Here is a 23,317-nt window from a genome sequence, read left to right as displayed (position 1 = left end):
TTGTGTAAGGTCTTCCGACAGGCCAGGACACATAGTTCTGACGTTCCAGCTTGCAAAGCGAAGGGCTGGTACCTTCTTTCCTTTTTTCATGTTGTTTGGTGCGGTGTATCAGTCCACCTTTCGGGCAATGACCCTGAGCTCCAAGCACCCATTGAAGCAGGCAGACTGTGGCGGGACAGAACCTTATTGACCGGGGGCTGCCCGGTTTGAGGCAGGCGGTAGCTGTCCAGTGAGGTGCAATGACCTCTCCCACCGACAAAGGCAACCCGTGGCGCCCAGTTTCTACGCCAATTTATCTGGACTTATAACCCGTAACTGCTGCCTTCCGTGTTGTTTTAGTCGCTGTGAGGCAACTATGGAGTGACCTCTCCATGGCGCATGCCTGGGCAAATTTATGGAGGTTGAGAGTTGCCCAGTCGTCAAAACCCCCCTCTCGGCCTTTCTGGTGGGGTCCAAAGGAGTGCAGGACACGACGTTTGGCACCAGTATGGCTGCAGGAACTGCCGGAAACATGCCAAAGGTGACACATGACCGCCTACGGGGTTCCGCTCCGGATTTTCTGTTAGGGTTTACTCCCTTAGCCTTGGTCTCTCCCGAGACGCCCACAAGGCAGTGGGGTTGTTGGGGCCCCTACACAGGTGTAGGATGGTGCCGGTGGGAGGAGGGGATGCAAGGGGGAGGGGTAGAGGGAGGGGGTTGGGGGGGGTGCAGGGGAAGGGGGTGCGGGGTGAAGATGGTGCGAGGGGGGGGCGGGCTGGGACGGGGTTGTGAGGGGGTGAGCTGAGAGGGTGGAGCAGGGAAGGGGACGGGGGTGGGGGGGGTGGAAGGGGGGTAAAAGGGGGGGGGAGGGGGGGTGGAATCTGGTGCAGGTAATAAGCCATTTCCTCAGTGCCCACCATCGACGTCCGGAAAGCTCATCCACGTCCTTCGGGAGGTGAAGCATCATTTGGCAGACTTAGAGGTGATTACATTTGCTAAGGGTTTTTTTTTGCAGTGGTTTAAATCAAGGCATGCAGCATTGCCGACAGTGCGCTGCAGATGCTCTCCGAGCCATCTCCCGCGGGCGCTTTGAAGTTGCGGCCGGGGGGGCCGTTCGTGGATGTTTTGGGTGTTCGGGGCACCTTTTCACAGGACTTCTCTCGGGTCCCGCAGCTCCTTCTTCACCTCAATGGACTTACCGCATGCCGTGGCTGCAGACACTCTGGACTGTGAAGACAGCAGGATCGGAGATTGAAGTATCGGCAGCTGTGCTCGTCAGTTACATCCGGATCAATTTCATTGAGAAAACTACACCATGTGTAGTGATCGTTAAAGCTACCATATTTAATCTCTCTCACAGCTAGTGACACAAGCTCCCATCTGTTGAGTCTTGCCCACATGCCACCATAGCCTCAAGGAGGAGAAGCCCCTCTGCTTCCTTCTCCAGTCGGTCTACAATCGATGGAATAAATTCCGGAATTGCTCGTCCTCCAGCAGCCGGTTGCTAAAGTGGCAGTACGCGGATCCCGCCCGTGTACGGAGCGGAGTGAACTCCGTCCACACCAGGTGGTGGTCCGAGCATGGCAACAGCGGCATGGAGGCCGCCAAGACGCATGAGACGTACGCCTGCGAAATGTAGAGGCGGTCGACACGAGACTCCCCACCGCCAGACCCCCACGTGAAGGCACTGGATTCGGGATGGAGATTTCGTCAGACGTCCACCAAGTTGAGGGAGCTGATCAGTTCCCTCAACTTCTCCACCGACGCTTGGCTGCACTGGGGACTGGATCTCGAGGGTACAGTAAAAATCCCTCCCAAGGATGATGCACTCACCGCGATAGATGGAGCTCAGGAGAGCGAACACTTCTTCAAAGAAGTGTGCTTGCATCGTGCCGGGCCTGGGTGCATACACGTTCACAAGGTGGAGCGGCACGCTACCCAGGCGAACGGCGAGGTGGAGCAAGTGGCCCAGCACGAGCTCCTTGACCTCCAAGATCTCCGGCTGAAAAGTCATGTCAACAAGAAAGCCACCCCACTAGAAATAAGGGTAAGGTGACTCATGTCGACCCCACCCTTCCACTCCAGGAGCCAGGAGGCTTCGTCTCCTGGAACGGTGTGGGTTTCCTGCAGAAAGCTCACCACATATCTCCCTTCCCTGAGGACTGAGGTTGTGAAATTTGCGGTGAGACCTCCTGCTGCAATTGATGTTGAGGCTGGCTATGGTTATCTTCATGTCAAAGGTACTTAAAAATTGTCACCAACAGCTCACTGTGAGGAGGGAGTGGAAGTGCACCTGGCCTTCCACTCCCCCAGCAATCCATTGAGGAACGCAGTAAATCGGCGCCTCTCAACCAGTTTCACGCCTGCGCCCTTCCCCGCTTTCTTGAGGGCGGCACAGACGGACTGGATGATCAGCGCCAGATTCGACCAACGGCCAGCTGTACTTTATTACAGCAACCCCTGCATGCCGTGAGGAAATCCCGGAGTTCCACTGTGCGGATGAGAGGAGACTCGGTGAGAGGCACGAGGGACTCCACCACCTCACTGACGATGGAATCAAGATTGTCCTGCATGCCCCACATCGAGTCCCCATCCTCCTCCGCGTCGTCACCGCCAGCAGCCAACACACCCACCACACGCTGTGGGGCGGACGTCCTGGCTACGCCACCTGGTCCCGCCTCCGTCACGATCCCACCCCCAGGATGGATGGCGGAGGAGTCCTCTCTCGGTTCAAGAATGGAACTGGAGCCTGTGGGTGCCAGCGGTTCAGAACCCCCCTCCACCTCCGTCCCCAGGCCAATGAGTGGTCCAGGGGAGATGGAAGTGCTCGACTGCGGAAATCCAGCCAGAGCCAGAGCCCACAGGACCAGCAGACAGGGAAGTACACAGATTGGCCTCTGGGTCGGGTACATCCCGGGCAGGAGCATCAGGCTGTTGGGAGGGCGACCCCTCACAGGTCTCGCCCTCACCCAGGACACCCGACCCATCAGCCAAAGGAATGATTTCTCCCATAAGGTCCACAGACTCCCCTACCAAGGGCGGGTCCCCCACCTCAGGAATTCACAAGATTACAGGGGCATCTCCCCCACCTCCGTTCCGAGGGGTGGAGGGTTCCCGCCCAGGGCTCGAGGCCCTGATCGTGCTGGTGGCAGGGGGAGCCTGAGGACCCACACCAGGAGATGGACCCCATGGTTCAGGGCCTTCTTCAGAGGAGGGACGTCTGCTCCTCATATTCCGGGAGGGGCGCGGAGACTCAGAGACCTCCATGTCATCAGGGGTCTCTGCCTCCGCACCCACTTTTTGCCTGGTCACCCTGGGCCTGAGCCCAGCCCTGGGGCAGGTGGATTCCCCAGGAGCGGACCTTGGGCTGAGCTCAGGCTCGGGTTGTGCCACGGTGTCCAGGGGACGCACCTCTCTATGTTTATTTTTCCTCTGCGCCTTCCTTCCACTTGGACGGGTACCTGCCTCCCCACCAGAGGCTGTGAAAACCACAGCCTCCGTTACCGACTGAACGGTATCTGGTGGAGGTGTAGGGGGAGTGGGAGGAGGTGCAGCAGCACCACCCTGGGCTGCTGAGGTGGAGTTGGCAGCTGGGAGGTTGTGGCAGTTCTTACAAACATGCCCCACTCCCTTGCAGACATGGCACCACGCCCCGTCCAAGGTCCAGAAGACGCGGTAGGCCATCCCCTGGAACTCCACATTGAAGTGACCTCCTCCCGCACCAGCTGCATAAATAACTCGCAGCGGAAGGAGTACACATGCCGGAGGCTGTTCTCCCGAAGACTGAGCAGGACTGGGGTAAGCCCTGTCTTTACCTCCCCAGATGGTGCAGGTGGGGAAGGAGGAGCTCACCAGCAATGAAGGGCGGGACATTCGACAGAATGACCTGTTGCGCAGTGCCCTCCAGGGGGTCCACTGGCAGAAAGGTCCCGCCCACGGTGAGCCCCTTGCTCAGAGCCAGGGACACCGCCCGCTCGGTCTTCAGGAAAAACACTGCCTTCCCGTACATTTTTGAGGCAGCAACAATGGCCGAAGGGCTGACAACCTCGGCCATTGCCTTCACGCATACCTCTATTGACATATTGGGGTGGACATAGCTCTTGACCTCATGCTTTGATGTTACCAGCGCAAACGGTGACGGGGCAACAGGTGCAGCCGCAGCAGCATACGTGCGAGAAGGCCCCGCCACCGACAAAGAGGGGCTTGCCATGGGGTCGAAGAGCCATGCCCAACCCCAAGAAACAAAGCACACAACAGTTTTCTTTTAAACACTAGCAGTATGATGTGGGTTTGGGGTGGGGGGAAATGGGAGTAGAGGAGGATAGGGCTGAAAAGGACGAGGAGAGGGTAGGTGGCCGAGTGATGGAAGGGAGAGAAGGGCTGCGAGGATGTTACTGTTCAATTGGTGGTTGGAGCACCTTACTGCAGAGTCCACAGTCCAGTCTTCCAGTTAGGGGAGGGCTCTTCGCCCGGGTGGGCTAGAGTGCCCAGTTCTCTCCTTTTCCTTCAGTTCGATAAAGATTGTCTTCAGCCGGGCAGCTCCAGCCATCCCGAGCCACACATTTGGGGATGGAGAGGGAGCCCCTTTTGTGCAGGATGGAAGGTAAACACGAGCAAATACAGGGGCTTCCTACAGAATTTAGCAGCCCCACTCCTGGATCTTCTGGTGCCTGCTCCCTCCCCCAACAGTCCAAACAACAAACAGTTCTCTGGTGCTCCAACACCCACCTCTCCAAAATGGCTTGCAGGTCTTGTTAGTCCTTGAAAAAGTGCAACAGTTCCACAATAAATGCAGCTCTCTCCACTGTGCAGTCACCTCTCTCCAGTTACTCCAGTCCTCACTCTCTAGTTGCAGGTGCAGCTGCTCCCCCGATTGCAGACAGGAAGTGCTTCACGAATTGCCCAGCCAATCCCATTTTTTTCTAACCCCGTGCTGTACCTGTCTTGGGAGTGTTTGCTGGGACAGTGTAGAGGGAGCTTTACTTTGCTGTAACCCGTGCTGTATGTAAGAACATAAGAAATAGGAGCAGGAGTAGACCATTCGGCCCCTCGAGCCTGCTCCGCCATGCAATACAATCATGGCTGATCCTCAGCGACACTTTCCCGCCCTCTCCCCATATCCCTTGATTCCCTGAGAGACCAAAAATCCATCTATCTCAGCCTTAAATATACTAAACGATGGAGCATCCACAACCTTCTGGGGTAGACAATTCCAAAGATTCACAACCCCCTCAGTAAAGAAATTTCTCCTCTCAGTCCTGTGTGATTGACCCCTTATCCTGAGACTGTGTCCCTGTGTTCTTGATTCTCAGCCAGGAGAAACAACTTCTCAGTGTCAACCCTGTCAAGCCCCTTCAGAATCTTATGTTTCAATGCGATCATCTCTTATTCTTCGAAACTCCAGAGAATATAGACTCAATTTACTCAGCCTTTCATCATAGGACAACCTTCTAGGGGTCACGAGTTCAAAGTGAAAGGGGAAATGTTTAGGGGGGATATGCGTGGAAAGTTCTTTACGCAGAGGGTGTTGGGTGCCTGGAACGCGTTGCCAGCGGAGGTGGTAGACGTGGGCACGATAGCATCTTTTAAGATGTATCTAGACAGATACATGAATGGGCAGGAAGTAAAGAGATACTTCTTTTTTCTTTCTTTCTTTTGGGCCTCCTTATCTCGAGAGACAATGGATACGCGCCTGGAGGTGGTCAGTGGTTTGTGAAGCAGCGCCTGGAGTGGCTATAAAGGCCAATTCTGGAGTGACAGGCTCTTCCACAGGTGCTGCAGAGAAATTTGTTGGTTGGGGCTGTTGCACAGTTGGCTCTCCCCTTGCGCCTCTGTCTTTTTTCCTGCCAACTACTAAGTCTCTTCGACTCGCCACAATTTAGCCCTGTCTTTATGGCTGCCCGCCAGCTCTGGCGAATGCTGGCAACTGACTCCCACGACTTGTGATCAATGTCACACGATTTCATGTCGCGTTTGCAGACGTCTTTATAACGGAGACATGGACGGCCGGTGGGTCTGATACCAGTGGCGAGCTCGCTGTACAATGTGTCTTTGGGGATCCTGCCATCTTCCATGCGGCTCACGTGGCCAAGCCATCTCAAGCGCCGCTGACTCAGTAGTGTGTATAAGCTGGGGGTGTTGGCCGCTTCAAGGACTTCTGTGTTGGAGATATAGTCCTGCCACCTGATGCCAAGTATTCTCCGAAGGCAGCGAAGATGGAATGAATTGAGACGTCGCTCTTGGCTGGCATACGTTGTCCAGGCCTCGCTGCCGTAGAGCAAGGTACTGAGGACACAGGCCTGATACACTCGGACTTTTGTGTTCCGTGTCAGTGCGCCATTTTCCCACACTCTCTTGGCCAGTCTGGACATAGCAGTGGAAGCCTTACCCATGCGCTTGTTGATTTCTGCATCTAGAGACAGGTTACTGGTGATAGTTGAGCCTAGGTAGGTGAACTCTTGAACCACTTCCAGAGCGTGGTCGCCAATATTGATGGATGGAGCATTTCTGACATCCTGCCCCATGATGTTCGTTTTCTTGAGGCTGATGGTTAGGCCAAATTCATTGCAGGCAGACGCAAACCTGTCGATGAGACTCTGCAGGCATTCTTCAGTGTGAGATGTTAAAGCAGCATCGTCAGCAAAGAGGAGTTCTCTGATGAGGACTTTCCGTACTTTGGACTTCGCTCTTAGACGGGCAAGGTTGAACAACCTGCCCCCTGATCTTGTGTGGAGGAAAATTCCTTCTTCAGAGGATTTGAACGCATGTGAAAGCAGCAGGGAGAAGAAAATCCCAAAAAGTGTGGGTGCAAGAACACAGCCCTGTTTCACACCACTCAGGATAGGAAAGGGCTCTGATGAGGAGCCACCATGTTGAATTGTGCCTTTCATATTGTCATGGAATGAGGTGATGATACTTAGTAGCTTTGGTGGACATCCGATCTTTTCTAGTAGTCTGAAGAGACCACGTCTGCTGACGAGGTCAAAGGCTTTGGTGAGATCAATGAAAGCAATGTAGAGGGGCATCTGTTGTTCACGGCATTTCTCCTGTATCTGACGAAGGGAGAACAGCATGTCAATAGTCGATCTCTCTGCACGAAAGCCACACTGTGCCTCAGGGTAGACGCGCTCGGCCAGCTTCTGGAGCCTGTTCAGAGCGACTCGAGATACAGACCCTTAGAAAATAGGCGTCATGTTTAAATAGAGGATCTGGATCAGCGCAGGCTTGGAGGGCCGAAGGGCCTGTTCCTGTGCTGTCATTTTCTTTGTTCTTTGTTTGTTCTTCTCATTCCTGTGAACCTTGGCTGTACCGCCTCCAAGGCAAGTATATCCTTCCTTAGATATAGAGACCAAAATTGCACACAGTGCTTCACATGTGGTCTCAGCAAAGCCCAATGTACAATTGTAGCAAGACATCTTCATTTTTGTACTCCAATCCGTTTACAATAAAGGCCAACCTGCCATTTGCCTTCCTAATTGCTTGCTGTACCTGCCTGCTAACTTTCTGGGTTCCTTTTACACGCATACCCTGTTACAAGTTTCACACCTTTGAAAAAATATTCTGCTTTTCTATTACTACGAATGTCAGTAAGCTCACACATCCCCACATTGCACTCCATCTGCCAGCTTGTTGCCCACTCACTTTATCTATAACTCTTTGCAGCCTCTCTGTGTCCTCCTAACAGCTTACATTCCCTCCTGCCTTTGTATTGTCAACAAACTTAGATATATTACTCTTGATCTTTTTGTCTTAAGTCATTAATGTAGGTTGGAAATAGCTAAGGCCCCAGCACTGATCCTTGTGGCATGCCACTATTTGCTGCCTGCCAAATTGAAAATGCCCCATTTAGCCATACTGTTTTCTTCCTGTCCATTAACCAATCCTCGATCAATGCTGATATGTTACCCCCAACTCCATGAGCCCTTATCTTGCGTATTAACCTTTTATGTGGCACCTTATCGAATGCCTTTTGGAAATCCAAGTATACTGTATCTACTGGTTCCTCTTTATCTACCCTACTGGTTACATCCTCAAAAAACTGTTATAAATTTGTCAAACACAATTTCCCTTTTGTAAAACCATGTCTGATCATATTATCATTTTTAAGACTTCAGACTTCCTTAATAGATTCCAGCATTTTCCCGACGACTGATGTTAGACTAACTGCCCTATAGTTTACTGTTTTCTCTTCCTCTCCTTTCTTGAAAGACAGTGTTACATTTGCTGTCTTCCAATCTGCTGGGACCGTTCTAGAATCAAGGCAACTTTGGAAAATCAAAACCACTGCATGCACTATCCCTGCAGTTACCTCTTTTAGAACTCGAGGATGTAAGACATCAGGTCCTGGGCATTTGCCGGATTTTAAACCCTTAAGTTTTTCCAGTGCTTGTTCTCTGCTGATATCAATTATCTTAATTTCCTCGCTCTGATTAGCCCTAGATTACCCTCTATTTCTGGTATGTTATTTGTGTCTTCTACTGTGAAGACAGACTTTTTGGTCACCCTTTGCTGGTTTCTAAAACACTCCCAGTCCTCAGGCTTAATACTATTCTTTTCAAGATTATGAGCCTCTTTTAGTCTAATAGTATCCTTAACCTCCTTACTAAGCCACGGATGGATCTATCTTGCTGAATTTTTGTTTTTTAATGGATTGTATTTTTGCTGAACATTTTGAATTGTTTATTTAAACGTTTCCCACTGTTTATTTACTGCCATACCTTTTAGTCTATTTACCCAATCAACCTTAGCCAGTTCTCCCCTCATTCAATGTAATTGGCTTTGTTTAGGTTTAAGATTGTTGTTTGTGATTGTAGTTTTCAGACTTAATATGGAATTCAGTTGTAGTATGATCACTATTTGCCAGTGGATCGTTTACTGTGACATTGCACAATACTAAATCTGAAATAGCTTTATCCCTTGTTGGTTCCACAGCATATTCTTAAAACTGTCATGAAAGCCTACTCCTGCTCCTATTTCTTATGTTCTAATGCAAACATTCTACAAATGCATCTTCCAGACCACCTTTACCAATTTGATTGTTCCAGTCTACGTGAAGATTAAAGTCTCCTGTAACTATTACATTGCCTTCTTTACAAGCTCCAATAATTACTTGTTTAATGCTCTGGCCAACAGTGGGGCTGGAGGAGATTACAGAGTTAGGGAGGGGTGAGGCCATGGAGTGGTTTGGAAACAAGGATGAGAATTTGAAAATTGAGGCATTGCTTGACCAGGAGCCAGTGTAGGTCAGTGAGCACAGGGGTGATGGGTGAATGGAACTTGGTGGGAGACAGCAGAGTTTTGGATGACTTAAGTTTTACGGAAGGTAGAATGTGGGAGGCCAGCAGGACTGTCAATTCAAGTCTAGAGGTAATAAAGGTATGGATGAGGGTTTCAACAGCAGATGAGCAGAGGCAGGGGCGGAGTCAATGTTGTTACGGACATAGGCGGTCTTAGTGATGGTGCAGTATGTGGTTTGAAGCACATCTTGGGGTCAGACAGTCATGCTGTACTTGCTCTGGGAGTGTTGGATGGGATAGTGCAGAGGGACTGTGTGTCTAAATCTGATCGGCACTCAGGAGTGGGTGAGTCACTATATAGTGAGCAGTGCAGGGTGACTTGGTGTGTTATCTCAGGTGTAGGCGGTGAGGACTTTGGGTCAAGTTACAGAATGTTTACTTGTCATTCTACAGAGACACAGCAGATCTCATCTGAAGACATGCAGCCAGAGAGCAAAGTCCCACAGGGATCCGACGTGGTATCAGCCCAGGTTAGTTGGAAGGGAGGGCTCAGGGTGTTAAGGATGTTGATTAAACAGTCACCTTCTTCTCAGTTGTGCTTCTCTAACTTCTAGCCCTGTCCTTACTGGATATAGTGAGCTGCTAATGGAGATCGCCACGAGCAGATCAAATAAAGCATTTAGGAGGAATTTCTTCACAGAGTGGTGAGAATGTGGAACACACTGCCACTTGAATTAATTGAAATGTATCACATTTAAACATTTAAGGGGAGACCTGATGTATACATGAGGGAAAAGAGAATAGAGCTACACAGGGGCAGGGAAGAGGTGAATCAAGGGGGAGAGAGCTTGTGTGGATTTTGAATGCTGGCATAGACCAGATGGGCTGATTGACCTATTCTGAGCTGCAGATTGGATGGCCCAGCATAGTATAGTATAGTACAGCTCCTATATGTTGCTGCTGCCAATGGAGATGTTGACTCACTGTTTCTTGGTGTGCTGAGTGTTGCTTCCTGTTCTCTCTCTCTCTCTCTCTCTGTCTCTCCCTCAGGAGCCTGAAGATGTGGTATTGATAGAGGATGATGCTGAGGAACTTCGTCCTGTCACTACATCTAAGAAAGCTTGTGTTGAGTGTCCACTTTGTGGGCAACGTTTCCCATTGGAAAAGATCGAGGTGCATGCAGCAGATTGTAACGGTGCCAGTGACGGAGAGGGCAAGTGGCAAGGTAAGAGCATCCTCGTGTCTGTGGACAGGGACAGAGATCTGCTGGTGACAGTGCATACGATCAGTGCTCTGCTACAAACAGTGCATAGAATCAGTGCTCTGCTACAAACAGTGCATACGATCAGTGCTCTGCTAGTGACAGTGCATACGATCAGTGCTCTGCTACAAACAGTGCATAGAATCAGTGCTCTGCTACAAACAGTGCATACGATCAGTGCTCTGCTAGTGACAGTGCATACGATCAGTACTCTGCTACAAACAGTGCATAGAATCAGTGCTCTGCTAGTGACAGTGCATACGATCAGTGCTCTGCTACAAACAGTGCATACAATCAGTGCTCTGCTAGTGACAGTGCATACCATCAGTGCTCTGCTAGTGACAGTGCATACCATCAGTGCTCTGCTAGTGACAGTGCATACGATCAGTGCTCTGCTAGTGACAGTGCAGACAATCAGTGCTCTGCTAGTGACAGTGCATACCATCAGTGCTCTGCTAGTGACAGTGCATACAATCAGTGCTCTGCTAGTGACAGTGCATACAATCAGTGCTCTGCTAGTGACAGTGCATACCATCAGTGCTCTGCTAGTGACAGTGCATACCATCAGTGCTCTGCTACAAACAGTGCATAGAATCAGTGCTCTGCTAGTGACAGTGCATACCATCAGTGCTCTGCTAGTGACAGTGCATACGATCAGTGCTCTGCTAGTGACAGTGCATACGAACAGTGCTCTGCTAGTGACAGTGCATACAATCAGTGCTCTGCTAGTGACAGTGCATACCATCAGTGCTCTGCTAGTGACAGTGCATACCATCAGTGCTCTGCTACAAACAGTGCAAAGAATCAGTGCTCTGCTGGTGACAGTGCATACCATCAGTGCTCTGCTACAAACAGTGCATACAATCAGTGCTCTGCTAGTGACAGTGCATACGAACAGTGCTCTGCTAGTGACAGTGCATACAATCAGTGCTCTGCTAGTGACAGTGCATACGAACAGTGCTCTGCTAGTGACAGTGCATACAATCAGTGCTCTGCTAGTGACAGTGCATACCATCAGTGCTCTGCTACAAACAGTGCATAGAATCAGTGCTCTGCTGGTGACAGTGCATACAATCAGTGCTCTGCTAGTGACAGTGCATACCATCAGTGCTCTGCTACAAACAGTGCATAGAATCAGTGCTCTGCTGGTGACAGTGCATACCATCAGTGCTCTGCTACAAACAGTGCATAGAATCAGTGCTCTGCTGGTGACAGTGCATACGATCAGTGCTCTGCTCGTGACAGTGCATACGATCAGTGCTCTGCTCGTGACAGTGCATACGATCAGTGCTCTGCTAGTGACAGTGCATACCATCAGTGCTCTGCTAGTGACAGTGCATACCATCAGTGCTCTGCTAGTGACAGTGCATACGATCAGTGCTCTGCTAGTGACAGTGCATACAATCAGTGCTCTGCTAGTGACAGTGCATACCATCAGTGCTCTGCTAGTGACAGTGCATACGATCAGTGCTCTGCTAGTGACAGTGCATACCATCAGTGCTCTGCTACAAACAGTGCATAGAATCAGTGCTCTGCTGGTGACAGTGCATACGATCAGTGCTCTGCTCATGACAGTGCATACGATCAGTGCTCTGCTGGTGACAGTGCATACGATCAGTGCTCTGCTAGTGACAGTGCATACCATCAGTGCTCTGCTAGTGACAGTGCATACCATCAGTGCTCTGCTAGTGACAGTGCATACCATCAGTGCTCTGCTAGTGACAGTGCATACAATCAGTGCTCTGCTAGTGACAGTGCATACCATCAGTGCTCTGCTAGTGACAGTGCATACGATCAATGCTCTGCTAGTGACAGTGCATACAATCAGTGCTCTGCTAGTGACAGTGCATACGATCAATGCTCTGCTAGTGACAGTGAATACAGTCTGTGCTCTGCTAGTGACAGTGCATACGATCAGTACTCTGCTACAAACAGTGCATAGAATCAGTGCTCTGCTAGTGACAGTGCATACGATCAGTGCTCTGCTACAAACAGTGCATACAATCAGTGCTCTGCTGGTGACAGTGCATACCATCAGTGCTCTGCTAGTGACAGTGCATACCATCAGTGCTCTGCTAGTGACAGTGCATACGATCAGTGCTCTGCTAGTGACAGTGCAGACAATCAGTGCTCTGCTAGTGACAGTGCATACCATCAGTGCTCTGCTAGTGACAGTGCATACAATCAGTGCTCTGCTCGTGACAGTGCATACGATCAGTGCTCTGCTCGTGACAGTGCATACGATCAGTGCTCTGCTAGTGACAGTGCATACCATCAGTGCTCTGCTAGTGACAGTGCATACCATCAGTGCTCTGCTAGTGACAGTGCATACGATCAGTGCTCTGCTAGTGACAGTGCATACAATCAGTGCTCTGCTAGTGACAGTGCATACCATCAGTGCTCTGCTAGTGACAGTGCATACGATCAGTGCTCTGCTAGTGACAGTGCATACCATCAGTGCTCTGCTACAAACAGTGCATAGAATCAGTGCTCTGCTGGTGACAGTGCATACGATCAGTGCTCTGCTCATGACAGTGCATACGATCAGTGCTCTGCTGGTGACAGTGCATACGATCAGTGCTCTGCTAGTGACAGTGCATACCATCAGTGCTCTGCTAGTGACAGTGCATACCATCAGTGCTCTGCTAGTGACAGTGCATACCATCAGTGCTCTGCTAGTGACAGTGCATACAATCAGTGCTCTGCTAGTGACAGTGCATACCATCAGTGCTCTGCTAGTGACAGTGCATACGATCAATGCTCTGCTAGTGACAGTGCATACAATCAGTGCTCTGCTAGTGACAGTGCATACGATCAATGCTCTGCTAGTGACAGTGAATACAGTCTGTGCTCTGCTAGTGACAGTGCATACGATCAGTACTCTGCTACAAACAGTGCATAGAATCAGTGCTCTGCTAGTGACAGTGCATACGATCAGTGCTCTGCTACAAACAGTGCATACAATCAGTGCTCTGCTGGTGACAGTGCATACCATCAGTGCTCTGCTAGTGACAGTGCATACCATCAGTGCTCTGCTAGTGACAGTGCATACAATCAGTGCTCTGCTCGTGACAGTGCATACGATCAGTGCTCTGCTCGTGACAGTGCATACGATCAGTGCTCTGCTAGTGACAGTGCATACCATCAGTGCTCTGCTAGTGACAGTGCATACCATCAGTGCTCTGCTAGTGACAGTGCATACGATCAGTGCTCTGCTAGTGACAGTGCATACAATCAGTGCTCTGCTAGTGACAGTGCATACCATCAGTGCTCTGCTAGTGACAGTGCATACGATCAGTGCTCTGCTAGTGACAGTGCATACCATCAGTGCTCTGCTACAAACAGTGCATAGAATCAGTGCTCTGCTGGTGACAGTGCATACGATCAGTGCTCTGCTCATGACAGTGCATACGATCAGTGCTCTGCTGGTGACAGTGCATACGATCAGTGCTCTGCTAGTGACAGTGCATACCATCAGTGCTCTGCTAGTGACAGTGCATACCATCAGTGCTCTGCTAGTGACAGTGCATACCATCAGTGCTCTGCTAGTGACAGTGCATACAATCAGTGCTCTGCTAGTGACAGTGCATACCATCAGTGCTCTGCTAGTGACAGTGCATACGATCAATGCTCTGCTAGTGACAGTGCATACAATCAGTGCTCTGCTAGTGACAGTGCATACGATCAATGCTCTGCTAGTGACAGTGAATACAGTCTGTGCTCTGCTAGTGACAGTGCATACGATCAGTACTCTGCTACAAACAGTGCATAGAATCAGTGCTCTGCTAGTGACAGTGCATACGATCAGTGCTCTGCTACAAACAGTGCATACAATCAGTGCTCTGCTGGTGACAGTGCATACCATCAGTGCTCTGCTAGTGACAGTGCATACCATCAGTGCTCTGCTAGTGACAGTGCATACGATCAGTGCTCTGCTAGTGACAGTGCAGACAATCAGTGCTCTGCTAGTGACAGTGCATACCATCAGTGCTCTGCTAGTGACAGTGCATACAATCAGTGCTCTGCTAGTGACAGTGCATACAATCAGTGCTCTGCTAGTGACAGTGCATACCATCAGTGCTCTGCTAGTGACAGTGCATACCATCAGTGCTCTGCTACAAACAGTGCATAGAATCAGTGCTCTGCTAGTGACAGTGCATACCATCAGTGCTCTGCTAGTGACAGTGCATACGATCAGTGCTCTGCTAGTGACAGTGCATACAATCAGTGCTCTGCTAGTGACAGTGCATACAATCAGTGCTCTGCTAGTGACAGTGCATACAATCAGTGCTCTGCTAGTGACAGTGCATACGAACAGTGCTCTGCTAGTGACAGTGCATACAATCAGTGCTCTGCTAGTGACAGTGCATACCATCAGTGCTCTGCTAGTGACAGTGCATACCATCAGTGCTCTGCTACAAACAGTGCATAGAATCAGTGCTCTGCTGGTGACAGTGCATACCATCAGTGCTCTGCTACAAACAGTGCATACAATCAGTGCTCTGCTAGTGACAGTGCATACGAACAGTGCTCTGCTAGTGACAGTGCATACAATCAGTGCTCTGCTAGTGACAGTGCATACGAACAGTGCTCTGCTAGTGACAGTGCATACAATCAGTGCTCTGCTAGTGACAGTGCATACCATCAGTGCTCTGCTACAAACAGTGCATAGAATCAGTGCTCTGCTGGTGACAGTGCATACAATCAGTGCTCTGCTAGTGACAGTGCATACCATCAGTGCTCTGCTACAAACAGTGCATAGAATCAGTGCTCTGCTGGTGACAGTGCATACCATCAGTGCTCTGCTACAAACAGTGCATAGAATCAGTGCTCTGCTGGTGACAGTGCATACGATCAGTGCTCTGCTCGTGACAGTGCATACGATCAGTGCTCTGCTCGTGACAGTGCATACGATCAGTGCTCTGCTAGTGACAGTGCATACCATCAGTGCTCTGCTAGTGACAGTGCATACCATCAGTGCTCTGCTAGTGACAGTGCATACGATCAGTGCTCTGCTAGTGACAGTGCATACCATCAGTGCTCTGCTAGTGACAGTGCATACGATCAGTGCTCTGCTAGTGACAGTGCATACCATCAGTGCTCTGCTACAAACAGTGCATAGAATCAGTGCTCTGCTGGTGACAGTGCATACGATCAGTGCTCTGCTCATGACAGTGCATACGATCAGTGCTCTGCTGGTGACAGTGCATACGATCAGTGCTCTGCTAGTGACAGTGCATACCATCAGTGCTCTGCTAGTGACAGTGCATACCATCAGTGCTCTGCTAGTGACAGTGCATACAATCAGTGCTCTGCTAGTGACAGTGCATACCATCAGTGCTCTGCTAGTGACAGTGCATACGATCAGTGCTCTGCTAGTGACAGTGCATACCATCAGTGCTCTGCTACAAACAGTGCATAGAATCAGTGCTCTGCTGGTGACAGTGCATACGATCAGTGCTCTGCTCATGACAGTGCATACGATCAGTGCTCTGCTGGTGACAGTGCATACGATCAGTGCTCTGCTAGTGACAGTGCATACCATCAGTGCTCTGCTAGTGACAGTGCATACCATCAGTGCTCTGCTAGTGACAGTGCATACCATCAGTGCTCTGCTAGTGACAGTGCATACAATCAGTGCTCTGCTAGTGACAGTGCATACCATCAGTGCTCTGCTAGTGACAGTGCATACGATCAATGCTCTGCTAGTGACAGTGCATACAATCAGTGCTCTGCTAGTGACAGTGCATACGATCAATGCTCTGCTAGTGACAGTGAATACAGTCTGTGCTCTGCTAGTGACAGTGCATACGATCAGTACTCTGCTACAAACAGTGCATAGAATCAGTGCTCTGCTAGTGACAGTGCATACGATCAGTGCTCTGCTACAAACAGTGCATACAATCAGTGCTCTGCTGGTGACAGTGCATACCATCAGTGCTCTGCTAGTGACAGTGCATACCATCAGTGCTCTGCTAGTGACAGTGCATACGATCAGTGCTCTGCTAGTGACAGTGCAGACAATCAGTGCTCTGCTAGTGACAGTGCATACCATCAGTGCTCTGCTAGTGACAGTGCATACAATCAGTGCTCTGCTAGTGACAGTGCATACAATCAGTGCTCTGCTAGTGACAGTGCATACCATCAGTGCTCTGCTAGTGACAGTGCATACCATCACTGCTCTGCTACAAACAGTGCATAGAATCAGTGCTCTGCTAGTGACAGTTCATACCATCAGTGCTCTGCTAGTGACAGTGCATACGATCAGTGCTCTGCTAGTGACAGTGCATACAATCAGTGCTCTGCTAGTGACAGTGCATACAATCAGTGCTCTGCTAGTGACAGTGCATACAATCAGTGCTCTGCTAGTGACAGTGCATACGAACAGTGCTCTGCTAGTGACAGTGCATACAATCAGTGCTCTGCTAGTGACAGTGCATACCATCAGTGCTCTGCTAGTGACAGTGCATACCATCAGTGCTCTGCTACAAACAGTGCATAGAATCAGTGCTCTGCTGGTGACAGTGCATACCATCAGTGCTCTGCTACAAACAGTGCATACAATCAGTGCTCTGCTAGTGACAGTGCATACGAACAGTGCTCTGCTAGTGACAGTGCATACAATCAGTGCTCTGCTAGTGACAGTGCATACGAACAGTGCTCTGCTAGTGACAGTGCATACAATCAGTGCTCTGCTACAAACAGTGCATAGAATCAGTGCTCTGCTGGTGACAGTGCATACAATCAGTGCTCTGCTAGTGACAGTGCATACCATCAGTGCTCTGCTACAAACAGTGCATAGAATCAGTGCTCTGCTGGTGACAGTGCATACCATCAGTGCTCTGCTACAAACAGTGCATAGAATCAGTGCTCTGCTGGTGACAGTGCATACGATCAGTGCTCTGCTCGTGACAGTGCATACGATCAGTGCTCTGCTCGTGACAGTGCATACGATCAGTGCTCTGCTAGTGACAGTGCATACTATCAGTGCTCTGCTAGTGACAGTGCATACCATCAGTGCTCTGCTAGTGACAGTGCATACGATCAGTGCTCTGCTAGTGACAGTGCATACAATCAGTGCTCTGCTAGTGACAGTGCATACCATCAGTGCTCTGCTAGTGACAGTGCATACGATCAGTGCTCTGCTAGTGACAGTGCATACCATCAGTGCTCTGCTACAAACAGTGCATAGAATCAGTGCTCTGCTGGTGACAGTGCATACGATCAGTGCTCTGCTCGTGACAGTGCATACGATCAGTGCTCTGCTGGTGACAGTGCATACGATCAGTGCTCTGCTAGTGACAGTGCATACCATCAGTGCTCTGCTAGTGACAGTGCATACCATCAGTGCTCTGCTAGTGACAGTGCATACCATCAGTGCTCTGCTAGTGACAGTGCATACAATCAGTGCTCTGCTAGTGACAGTGCATACCATCAGTGCTCTGCTAGTGACAGTGCATACGATCAATGCTCTGCTAGTGACAGTGCATACAATCAGTGCTCTGCTAGTGACAGTGCATACGATCAATGCTCTGCTAGTGACAGTGCATACGATCAGTGCTCTGCTAGTGACAGTGCATACAATCAGTGCTCTGCTAGTGACGGTGCATACGATCAGTGCTCTGCTAGTGACAGTGCATACGATCAGTGCTCTGCTAGTGACAGTGCATACAATCAGTGCTCTGCTAGTGACAGTGCATACCATCAGTGCTCTGCTAGTGACAGTGCATACGATCAGTGCTCTGCTAGTGACAGTGCATACCATCAGTGCTCTGCTAGTGACAGTGCATACGATCAGTGCTCTGCTAGTGACAGTGCATACCATCAGTGCTCTGCTAGTGACTGTGCATACCATCAGTGCTCTGCTAGTGACAGTGCATGCAATCAGTGCTCTGCTAGTGACAGTGCATACAATCAGTGCTCTGCTAGTGACAGTGCATACCATCAGTGCTCTGCTAGTGACAGTGCATACCATCAGTGCTCTGCTACAAACAGTGCATAGAATCAGTGCTCTGCGAGTGACAGTGCATACCATCGGTGCTCTGCTAGTGACAGTGCATACGATCAGTGCTCTGCTAGTGACAGTGCATACCATCAGTGCTCTGCTAGTGACAGTGCATACAATCAGTGCTCTGCAAGTGACAGTGCATACAATCAGTGCTCTGCAAGTGACAGTGCATACGAGCAGTGCTCTGCTATTGACAGTGCATACAATCAGTGCTCTGCTAGTGACAGTGCATACCATCAGTGCTCTGCTACAAACAGTGCATAGAATCAGTGCTCTGCTAGTGACAGTGCATACCATCAGTGCTCTGCCAGTGACAGTGCATACAATCAGTGCTCTGCTCGTGACAGTGCATACCATCAGTGCTCTGCGAGTGACAGTGCATACAATCAGTGCTCTGCTAGTGACAGTGCATACCATCAGTGCTCTGCTACAAACAGTGCATAGAATCAGTGCTCTGCTAGTGACAGTGCATACCATCAGTGCTCTGCTAGTGACAGTGCATACCATCAGTGCTCTGCTACAAACAGTGCATAGAATGAGTGCTCTGCTAGTGACAGTGCATACCATCAGTGCTCTGCTAGTGACAGTGCATACCATCAGTGCTCTGCTAGTGACAGTGCATACCATCAGTGCTCTGCTAGTGACAGTGCATACAATCAGTGCTCTGCCAGTGACAGTGCATACAATCAGTGCTCTGCTAGTGACAGTGCATACCATCAGTGCTCTGCTAGTGACAGTGCATACGATCAGTGCTCTGCTAGTGACAGTGCATACAATCAGTGCTCTGCTAGTGACAGTGCATACAATCAGAGCTCTGCCAGTGACAGTGCATACAATCAGTGCTCTGCTAGTGACAGTGCATACCATCAGTGCTCTGCTACAAACAGTGCATACGATCAGTGCTCTGCTAGTGACAGTGCATACCATCAGTGCTCTGCTAGTGACAGTGCATACCATCAGTGCTCTGCTGGTGACAGTGCATACGATCAGTGCTCTGCCAGTGACAGTGCATACAGTCAGTGCTCTGCTGGTGACAGTGCATACGATCAGTGCTCTGCCAGTGACAGTGCATACAATCAGTGCTCTGCCAGTGACAGTGCATACAATCAGTGCTCTGCGAGAGACAGTGCATACAATCAGTGCTCTGCTAGTGACAGTGCATACAATCAGTGCTCTGCTAGTGACAGTGCATACAGTCAGTGCTCTGCTGGTGACAGTGCATACGATCAGTGCTCTGCCAGTGACAGTGCATACGATCAGTGCTCTGCCAGTGACAGTGCATACGATCAGTGCTCTGCTGGTGACAGTGCATACGATCAGTGCTCTGCTAGTGACAGTGCATACGATCAGTGCTCTGCCAGTGACAGTGCATACGATCAGTGCTCTGCCGGTGACAGTGCATACGATCAGTGCTCTGCCAGTGACAGTGCACACGATCAGTGCTCTGCTGGTGACAGTGCATACGATCAGTGCCTTGCTAGTTACAGTGCATACGATCAGTGCTCTGCTAGTGACAGTGCATACAATCAGTGCTCTGCTGGTGACAGTGCATACGATCAGTGCTCTGCTGGTGACAGTGCATACGATCAGTGCTCTGCTAGTAACAGTGCATACGATCAGTGCTCTGCTAGTGACAGTGCATACAGTCAGTGCTCTGCTGGTGACAGTGCATACGATCAGTGCTCTGCTGGTGACAGTGCAGACGATCAGTGCTCTGCTGGTGACAGTGCAGACGATCAGTGCTCTGCTACAAACAGTGCATACGATCAGTGCTCTGCTGGTGACAGTGCGTACGATCAGTGCTCTGCTGGTGACAGTGCATACGATCAGTGCTCTGCTAGTGACAGTGCATACAATCAGTGCTCTGCTACAAACAGTGCATACGATCAGTGCTCTGCTGGTGACAGTGCGTACGATCAGTGCTCTGCTGGTGACAGTGCATACGATCAGTGCTCTGCTAGTGACACTGCATACAATCAGTGCTCTGCTAGTGACAGTGCATACAATCAGTGCTCTGCTAGTGACACTGCATACAATCAGTGCTCTGCTGATGACAGTGCATACGATCAGTGCTCTGCTACAAACAGTGCATACAGTCAGTGCTCTGCTGGTGACATTGCATACGATCAGTGCTCTGCTAGTGACAGTGCATACAGTCAGTGCTCTGCTAGTGACAGTGCATGCGATCGGTGCTCTGCTAGTGACAGTGCATACGATCAGTGCTCTGCTAGTGACAGTGCATACCATCAGTGCTCTGCTAGTGACTGTGCATACCATCAGTGCTCTGCTAGTGACAGTGCATACAATCAGTGCTCTGCTAGTGACAGTGCATACCATCAGTGCTCTGCTAGTGACAGTGCATACCATCAGTGCTCTGCTACAAACAGTGCATAGAATCAGTGCTCTGCGAGTGACAGTGCATACCATCAGTGCTCTGCTAGTGACAGTGCATACGATCAGTGCTCTGCTAGTGACAGTGCATACCATCAGTGCTCTGCTAGTGACAGTGCATACAATCAGTGCTCTGCAAGTGACAGTGCATACAATCAGTGCTCTGCAAGTGACAGTGCATACGAGCAGTGCTCTGCTAGTGACAGTGCATACAATCAGTGCTCTGCTAGTGACAGTGCATACCATCAGTGCTCTGCTACAAACAGTGCATAGAATCAGTGCTCTGCTAGTGACAGTGCATACCATCAGTGCTCTGCCAGTGACAGTGCATACAATCAGTGCTCTGCTCGTGACAGTGCATACCATCAGTGCTCTGCTAGTGACAGTGCATACAATCAGTGCTCTGCTAGTGACAGTGCATACCATCAGTGCTCTGCTACAAACAGTGCATAGAATCAGTGCTCTGCTAGTGACAGTGCATACCATCAGTGCTCTGCTCGTGACAGTGCATACCATCAGTGCTCTGCTAGTGACAGTGCATACAATCAGTGCTCTGCTAGTGACAGTGCATACAATCAGTGCTCTGCTAGTGACAGTGCATACAATCAGAGCTCTGCCAGTGACAGTGCATACAATCAGTGCTCTGCTAGTGACAGTGCATACAATCAGTGCTCTGCTAGTGACAGTGCATACAATCAGTGCTCTGCCAGTGACAGTGCATACAGTAAGTGCTCTGCCGGTGACAGTGCATACGATCAGTGCTCTGCCAGTGACAGTGCACACGATCAGTGCTGTGCTGGTGACAGTGCATACGATCAGTGCTCTGCTAGTGACAGTGCATTCAATCAGTGCTCTGCTGGTGACAGTGCATACGATCAGTGCTCTGCCAGTGACAGTGCATACAGTCAGTGCTCTGCTGGTGACAGTGCATACGATCAGTGCTCTGCCAGTGACAGTGCATACAATCAGTGCTCTGCCAGTGACAGTGCATACAATCAGTGCTCTGCGAGAGACAGTGCATACAATCAGTGCTCTGCTAGTGACAGTGCATACAATCAGTGCTCTGCTAGTGACAGTGCATACGATCAGTGCTCTGCTAGTGACAGTGCATACAGTCAGTGCTCTGCTGGTGACAGTGCATACGATCAGTGCTCTGCCAGTGACAGTGCATACGATCAGTGCTCTGCCAGTGACAGTGCATACGATCAGTGCACTGCTGGTGACAGTGCATACGATCAGTGCTCTGCTAGTGACAGTGCATACGATCAGTGGTCTGCCAGTGACAGTGCACACGATCAGTGCTCTGCTGGTGACAGTGCATACGATCAGTGCTCTGCTAGTGACAGTGCATACAATCAGTGCTCTGCTGGTGACAGTCCATACGATCAGTGCTCTGCTGGTAACAGTGCATACGATCAGTGCTCTGCTAGTGACAGTGCATACAGTCAGTGCTCTGCTGGTGACAGTGCATACGATCAGTGCTCTGCTGGTGACAGTGCAGACGATCAGTGCTCTGCTGGTGACAGTGCAGACGATCAGTGCTCTGCTACAAACAGTGCATACGATCAGTGCTCTGCTGGTGACAGTGCGTACGATCAGTGCTCTGCTGGTGACAGTGCATACGATCAGTGCTCTGCTAGTGACAGTGCATACAATCAGTGCTCTGCTACAAACAGTGCATACGATCAGTGCTCTGCTGGTGACAGTGCGTACGATCAGTGCTCTGCTGGTGACAGTGCATACGATCAGTGCTCTGCTAGTGACACTGCATACAGTCAGTGCTCTGCTAGTGACAGGGCATACGATCAGTGCTCTGCTACAAACAGTGCATACGATCAGTGCTCTGCTAGTGACAGTGCATACAGTCAGTGCTCTGCTGGTGACAGTGCATACGATCAGTGCTCTGCTACAAACAGTGCATACAGTCAGTGCTCTGCTAGTGACACTGCATACGATCAGTGCTCTGCTGGTGACAGTGCATACGATCAGTGCTCTGCCAGTGACAGTGCATACAGTCAGTGCTCTGCTAGTGACAGGGCATACGAACAGTGCTCTGCTGGTGACAGTGCATACGATCAGTGATCTGCTAGTGACAGTGCATACGATCAGTGCTCTGCTACAAACAGTGCATACGATCAGTGCTCTGCTAGTGACAGTGCATACGATCAGTGCTCTGCTGATAACAGTGCATACCATCAGAGCTCTGCCAGTGACAGTGCATACAATCAGTGCTCTGCTAGTGACAGTGCATACAATCAGTGCTCTGCTGGTGACAGTGCATACGATCAGTGCTCTGCTAGTGACAGTGCATACCATCAGTGCTCTGCTGATAACAGTGCATACCATCACTGCTCTGCTAGTGACAGTGAATACAGTCTGTGCTCTGCTAGTGACAGTGCATACAATCAGTGCTCTGCTGATGACAGTGCATACCATCAGTGC

At 50.2% G+C, this 23,317-nt stretch overlaps 1 protein-coding gene across 1 annotated transcript in view; it reads left to right on the top strand.

Annotated features, from left to right (window-relative positions):
* The window catches only part of uimc1 (ubiquitin interaction motif containing 1), a gene marked incomplete at its 5' end in the record, with an annotated part of 139,954 nt that overhangs the window by 33,610 nt on the left and 83,027 nt on the right, over positions 1-23,317 (top strand). Inside the window, 2 exons of the mRNA XM_068025761.1 lie at positions 9,669-9,745; positions 10,266-10,440. Coding sequence (XP_067881862.1) covers positions 9,669-9,745; positions 10,266-10,440 — 252 coding nt within the window. The remainder of the gene's footprint in view (positions 1-9,668; positions 9,746-10,265; positions 10,441-23,317) is intronic.

This window comes from Heterodontus francisci, unplaced genomic scaffold, assembly GCF_036365525.1.
Source record: "Heterodontus francisci isolate sHetFra1 unplaced genomic scaffold, sHetFra1.hap1 HAP1_SCAFFOLD_592, whole genome shotgun sequence".
NCBI classification, from domain to species: domain Eukaryota; kingdom Metazoa; phylum Chordata; class Chondrichthyes; order Heterodontiformes; family Heterodontidae; genus Heterodontus; species Heterodontus francisci.
Note: the sequence above shows the minus strand (reverse complement) of the source record. Positions and strands in the feature narration are given on the sequence as shown.